The sequence below is a fragment of the Scophthalmus maximus genome, chromosome 12, assembly GCF_022379125.1.
Source record: "Scophthalmus maximus strain ysfricsl-2021 chromosome 12, ASM2237912v1, whole genome shotgun sequence".
Taxonomy (NCBI): Eukaryota; Metazoa; Chordata; class Actinopteri; order Pleuronectiformes; family Scophthalmidae; genus Scophthalmus; species Scophthalmus maximus.
In genome coordinates this window covers 22,253,176-22,259,986 of record NC_061526.1, presented here as the reverse complement: position 1 = coordinate 22,259,986, position 6,811 = coordinate 22,253,176, and the positions used below count along the sequence as shown (strand labels likewise).

The following is a 6,811-nucleotide window of genomic DNA, read 5'->3' as shown; positions in this document are numbered from 1 at the left end:
AAAAAGTCCAAAGTCCAGACTTAAAAGTGGTTCATAAACGTGAGAACACTGGGCATGGTAGTTTTAGGCAGAAATCACAAACATAAAAAATATTTTATTGCAATATTTTAGCATTGGACAACAACAGAGCTCATTTTTATTAGAGTCTGAAAATCTTTGACAACAGGTCATAAATATTTACGGAATATAATATAATAACAAAAATTTGTGTCGCCCTGGTGATTATTAGCGGCAGCATGATGGCGTACTGTATATGGGACTGAGTTAAAAATAAATTTTAAAGTGTGTAATAGTCGTGAAGGAAGCATGTCAGCGGTGTGGTGCATAATTGATTTTTGGAAAAATCAATTTGGGGGAAATAGAGCTCAATCTCACAGATTAAAAAAGAGTCGACATATTCTGAGTGTCAATTTTGGGCATGAAAAAAAAATAGATTAATGATGGAAATCAATGCATGTGAAACTAATTGACTAGTAATTTGCGGAATCCTTTTTGGATTTCTGCTCCACCTCACACGATTAGAAGATGGTGGAAGGCGAGTGTGTGGGCGGAAAGACTTTGCCTGTGTCACAGAGCCCCCAGCCCACTCCTCCATCATCCAGACCCGCATCACAACCTGTTCACTGTCTGCAAGTCAGTCAAAAAACGATTTACTCGGCCCGTGACCAGAAATAGCTTTTTCTAAGTCTGTTTGCTCTTCTCACATCCACCAGTAGCATCTCGTCTCCTCCCACGGACGGAGCAGCCCCTGCTGGGTCGCCGTCCCACAGGCCTTCGCCCCAGAGAGCGAGGTATAAGAATGTTTTGAGAGGGATATCGATCACTGAAATCACTTAAGCTCTCGCCAAGAATGAAAAACTGGGACATTATCAAAACAGACAGATGCAAAGAGAGAGGACAGACGCTGTCAGATTGCTGACTTCTGATCTAGGAACATCGTTGTTCTAAAAATCCGGATGAGGCCAAACTCCCGTTCTGAGAAACGTGGTTAATGGTTCAAGGTGCCTCATCGGGCGACCACGTCCATAAGACAAATTGCGACACCAAATAAGACACCTCCGCCAACCAATGTCGCGCGGGGAAAACCTCCGCCTGAGCAGCTCTGCGATCACGCGACCGTCCAACGCGGTGGAACGATATGGAGTCGTAAAAATATATGAGCTAGCGTGTTAAGCTCACATTGGTAAATATTCGTTCACATCCTGACGTGTTGCACAAGTGAAAAGGTCTGATCTGTTGGCAGCTGAAATGAACCAGACACGTGCACTAAATAAATAACAGACGACACCTTTAGCAGATGGAATTTGAAAATAATCTTCAGCGCACATTCCAGTTACAAGTCCCAACACCTCTTTTCTGTGAAAATGCTTTTCACTTTCTTTGCTGTATATATATATATATATATATATATATATATATATATATATATATATATATATAAATAAATCCTCTGTAATAAATGGTTCTGTACTGTAAAATGATGTGGGAGTAATTAAGATGTTCTTTTTCTATGTAGCCTCTCGCAGACAACCTTTCATGCTTAATCGCAAAGTGACACTGCAGCGTTGTTCAGTCACATTGATCAAAACGCTTAAAACGGTATCCATAAAATACGTGACGTGAAAAAAAACAAACGCTTTCAGACAATCTCTCTGCATTGTCTGCTGAGATAGATATATATATCTATGAAAAACGACCAGTGGCTGCATCAAACGCTGCCGAATTAAGACTGTCGTGGGCAGAAATGGCTGCTGTTAATCAGTGGTGTCAGTCCCCACAGCGGCTTGGGGCCGTCGATGGAACCGTGATGGAGCTTGTGTCAAGCTCTCCCCCTCCGCTCGGAGACCGGGGGTCCAGCTCTCTCCTGTCAGTCAGGATCAGATCTACATCATCCCCGCCCCCCGCGCACTGGCCCCAAAACTATATATAGGTGTACAGAGGCAATATCAGCAAATTCTAAAAGAAGTAAAAGTACCACAAAAAAAACAGCCTCTGTGAGGATAAATCATCATATACATACAATATTAAATGATTATTACTGATGCAACACTGCGTAAGTAGAATTTTACTGTTGTAGCTGGTGGAGGTGGAGCTTATTTGAAAATACGAGTCGAGTCACTCCCAACGGATCACGAGATAAAGTTGTGGGGCGGGGAACTTTAAAAATTCGTAGCATGTATCCATAAAAACCAGTTGTTTTGCAGAGAGATTTAAATCTGAGAATGCTTACGTGAGCTATTGTTGGGGGGCATGAACCAACGGCATATTTTGGCATTTCATTTGGAGAGAAAATCTCTTCATTTGTGAGGGGTCACAAGCCAAAAAGGTTGAGAACCACTGATTTAATCTCCAACGAAGCTTTAATTGTATTACGTGAGCTTATCATGTACTTTTTTGAATGTAAAATCTGAACGACTAGAATTAAAAATTCGTAGTAGAATAAAAATTACATTAATACCCTCTGAAATGTGATGGGGTGGAAGTATAAAGTGGAAAAATAACTAGACAATAGCTCTATTGTACCGCTCTAAACACAAAAACATTGATTGTACATTTTGAGCCTAGAGAACGAACACGGAGGATATTTGCTGCAGTGGATCGCATTAGACTCTCGGGTGTTTTCAGGTCTGATGAGCTTTAACAAAACAAAAAAAAAACCCTGATTCAAGTTTCTTTCAAAGCCGACGCATAATCATCCTCACGCATTCGAGCAAACACCGTCCTTCGCTGCCAATTGTGATTCATCCTGCATTGTATTCCAGGTGTGTACGACACTCGTAAACTCTGAGAGCGGATGATTCACCCTCCGTCTTCGACTGGTTCGACGAGGATGTTATGGAAATCGGCAATAATAGCTGCAGATATTTCTCTGAAATCATATTCGGCATGTTCAAACGTAAAAAATGTATTCAGGATTATAATTATAAGCCATGAAAAGAGAAAAGAAACTGTTGGTGAAGAAGATTGTGCTGATTCGCTTTATTGCTCTCCTTGATTTTAGAGAAAGTTCTTTTTGATTGGAAGAATGGGATCGTCGAAGAAGACAATCTGCATTGTTCAACAGTGTCTGATGAAAGGATTAATCTCAAATAGAAAATGACCCGAAAAGAAAAAATCGGAATTTGCCGTCTAACCTTTCCCTGACCGTGTAATCCTGCTGTTCTCATCTTTACAGCTGCGCTAAAGTTTGATAGCAGACGATTACAGTGATCAGGTAAGGAGCTAATGTGAGAGCAATTTTTTAAAATGTCACCAGGTCCGGCAGCAGCAGCAGCAGAGATGATTCCTTCCACCGTGACAAGAGATTGTCTGAGATTGTACACGTTCACAGCAGTGACAGACTGCACTGTGACCTGACAGCGGAGGTTGTTGGGGGGATGCTGTGTGTGTGTGTGTGCGTGCGTGCGTGCGTGCGCTTCACAGGAAGGGCTGGGCTGTCAGTTCATGTTCAGCTCACCACAGAGATTTTTTTTCATTTTGAGATGCTACATTTTCTTTTAGAGGATTAAGCTTCCAAGACTTTGGAAAAGACGTTTCTAAAGCCCATTTCAAGTTGGATCATATCGTTATAATTCCCTCTCTCTCTATACATATATATATATATTTTTTTTTTTAAATAAAGCCTCAAATGTAGTGTATGATGCCAAGCAACGCTCCGACATTCATTCATTCATAGGAGAGGAGCGATCAGCCTCAAGGGAGCGCGGTTGCCTGCTGTCAAGCTCTGTAGTCGGGCTCCTGGTGACGGGTTTATTACTCTCACAAGTCCCGTGGCGGGGGTCGTTTATAGACGTTAGAGCCGTGCCATCGTCACGTCAGCCTTTTCGGCGTGTGGCAAAAGCTATATGACTTACGAGTAAATGTCAGAAAATTGATCTTTGACACTACAAAATGATTCAGGATTTTACTTTGATGAAGCCAAGACGAAGTGAAGAACTAGCATCACGTGCAATTTCAGCCGTGGCATTGCACCGACTCCGGGGAGAAAATAGAGAAAAGGGAAAAAGAAGAAGAATTCAATAAAATAGGAAATTGACAGACAAAGAATCCTGTAAAATCACATAAATACAAAATGCATATGGGCGGCTGTGACTCAGGAGATTGCGCGGGTCATCTACTAATTAGAGGGTCAGTAGTTCGATCCCCGGCTCTGTGTCTCTGGGCAAGACGCTGAACCCTAATTGGCCTCGACAGCTGAGCCGGCACTGTGAGGATGACGTGTGACGGTAAAAGCGCTGAAAACACTGAAGTATGAATGTGTGTGCATGGACGTGACAAAAGTAGAAAAAGCGATGTATAAAAGCAGTCCTATTACCATTATGTGAAATACATATTCAAACAAATAAAGCCCAATCTTATGCACATAATGTTCAGATTTCAGAAAAGAACTGAAAATCTGACTCATCACTGCTGTCGAGTCTGTTTATCCAAAAGAATCCTCTCTATAAAGCAGCCGTGTCCCATGTGCAGTTTCAAAAAGGCAATTATACGGTTATTTTAGAAAATCTAGACTTTGACATTTACAGTAAAATGTCATTTGACTAATCCCCAGAACTCGCGACCTAAGAATAGGATCCACAGTCGTGGAGGCTGCGGCGCATTTTTTTTTCTTTTCTTAAAATACTGAATAACTACAAACTCCGTAGAGGCAATATCCTTCCTGAAAAAATACGAGAAACGTTGTGGCCCCGAAATAGCTCCGGACAAATCCTTGTACACACAAGAAAGGTCAGCGAGATCACGGCAATGTCGCGACCCGCCTTGCGTGGTCAAGTCCATGAGGTCAGACGTCTGAAACCTATTTCATGTTACTGGCGCTGCCTCGTGGGAAAATATCGGAGCAGGAGTCACAAGTCACACAGGATCGGTCGCTGGAGACCAGGGAGGCCTGACATTTTCCCTCTGGGAGAAATCAGAATGGATGTTTTGATTGAAGCGCGACCGACGCCAGAATCCACGTATGAATCCAGAAGAGCGTCAACGAAAACACAGCCTGCTGCTGTTTGACCATTAATGGTCACGAGAACGTGAATCTCTGTGTGTGAGCTCGCTGGACGAGAATGCTCAGCACTTGTGAGGGCAGACGGCAGCGGAGGACGTGTTGATCGTGTCTTGTTATATATAATAACCAACCGAGGTTAATTCAATCACGACTCATCACTCCGTACTGACATGAACGCACTCAATTATCGTGATCATAATGTTTGCATTGTGTATGTAATTATTTCGTATATTTGTGTCACTTTTTACGACGTACGCTGATGAGGTGAAACGGGGCATTGTCATTTGCTCTCATTGAATCCAGCCGACTAAAAAAGAGGAGATGGAGATTAAAGGGAGAATTCTGATGTAAATAATTCCTAATATTTTGTAGTGTAGAGCTTTAAAAAAAATAGTCCCCTCACTGATTGACCATACTATATTAATATATAGTGAAAAAAATATGTTGATCGTGTTACCTAAACCCTCAAGATGATGTTTTGTTGTCTCCACACAGAAATATATTTATTTCACTATCATAGAGGAGCAGACAAGCTGATCTGCCAGAACCTCTGAGCTCAGCTACATGGTCCTATAGGCAGAACCTTGCCTCGGCTCTAAAGGGCAGAAACACGTTCAGAGATGAGAGTGTGTGGCCTACGAGGACACCTGAGCCTGCGTCTATTCTGAGGCCACACAGACACTCGCGGAGCTCATTTATATTGCATGAAAGAAAAAGGGAGGCAGTCTACACAGGCGGTTATAGGATCCTCCTCCCATTGGGAACAGTGGGTGATTCCCACCTGCACCTCCCGTGGCCACACACACCCCACCCCTGCGGGCGCACCGCCGCCGCCGCCGCCGCCGCTCGGCTGACAAACACCGATGCCTTCTCGCTGCCATGTTGCATTACGTTATATCTTTATGTGGTTTTATATCCTTGAAGGCAGCGACTGGAGAGCTTTTTTGTTTTTTTTAAATCAGCTTGTCAAATGCGGACTGGGGGCAGAATAATGCCTCTGTTGATCCTCCTCACTCGGGGAAGTTAAACAGTACGTATATAATTTCTCCTGCATTGTATCTTGATGTTTTTCGCCCCCTCTCAACCTGGCTTGACAGAATACCAATGACAGCACCGGCATATCTGTGATTAGAGACCAGTAAACCCCCGAACCTGACACGTCCATATCTGCAGGGAGCGCGAATAACAAGACCAGCAGCATGGGGGGAGACAGTCAGACAGGTCAGTGTTTATTAGGTATTTACAGTCAGGGAGTGGAACAGAACGGAGACAGCATTGTGTGGATGTACATGTCGCGGTGCTTACGTGTGTGAATCCTTATAGAGAATATCTGCCACCAGCGCTCTCACCGCCGCCGGGTCCTCGGCATCTGGGGAGGGAAAACACAAATGATCCGGCGATGACCGTTGACATGGGAGACAGACAATTATGACAGTTAAAACTTTCAGACGATATCCACACATAAGGAAATCATTTGTCCCTTTAGCCACAATCGTAGCAGCAGGGAGCAAAGTGTCTCAACAGCAATTTCACATTTACGACAACATTTACATTTGTTTCAGACATTCCTGTTCCCCTCAGGATGAACCGCAGCAACTCGGATCCCTGAACATTTTCCTCAGGTGAAACCATCAGGTCAATTCGTCCAGAACTTTAACAAATACACGCTAAAACTAACCACATTTTCGGGAGCCTCTGATTTCTATGCTAGCTCACACAAAATGGCGGCGTTTAGCGTGACTCTCCCCCCACCTTTGATTGCCAGGTTCATTCAGCAGAACCAGACCTGTCCACCGCCCCCCCGCTATT

At 43.4% G+C, this 6,811-nt stretch overlaps 1 protein-coding gene across 13 annotated transcripts in view; it reads right to left on the bottom strand.

Moving 5' to 3' along the window:
• Nucleotides 1-6,210: 6,210 nt before the first annotated feature.
• itfg2 (integrin alpha FG-GAP repeat containing 2) overlaps nt 6,211-6,811 on the bottom strand; it is a 67,917-nt gene continuing 67,316 nt past the window's right edge. For all 13 annotated transcript variants that reach the window (XM_047336518.1, XM_035621612.2, XM_035621603.2 and 10 more), the window contains one exon: nt 6,211-6,371. Coding sequence is in view for 1 of the 13 variants with exons in the window: in XM_035621617.2 (XP_035477510.1) it covers nt 6,304-6,371 (68 nt within the window). In the remaining 12 variants the exon portion in view is untranslated. The remainder of the gene's footprint in view (nt 6,372-6,811) is intronic.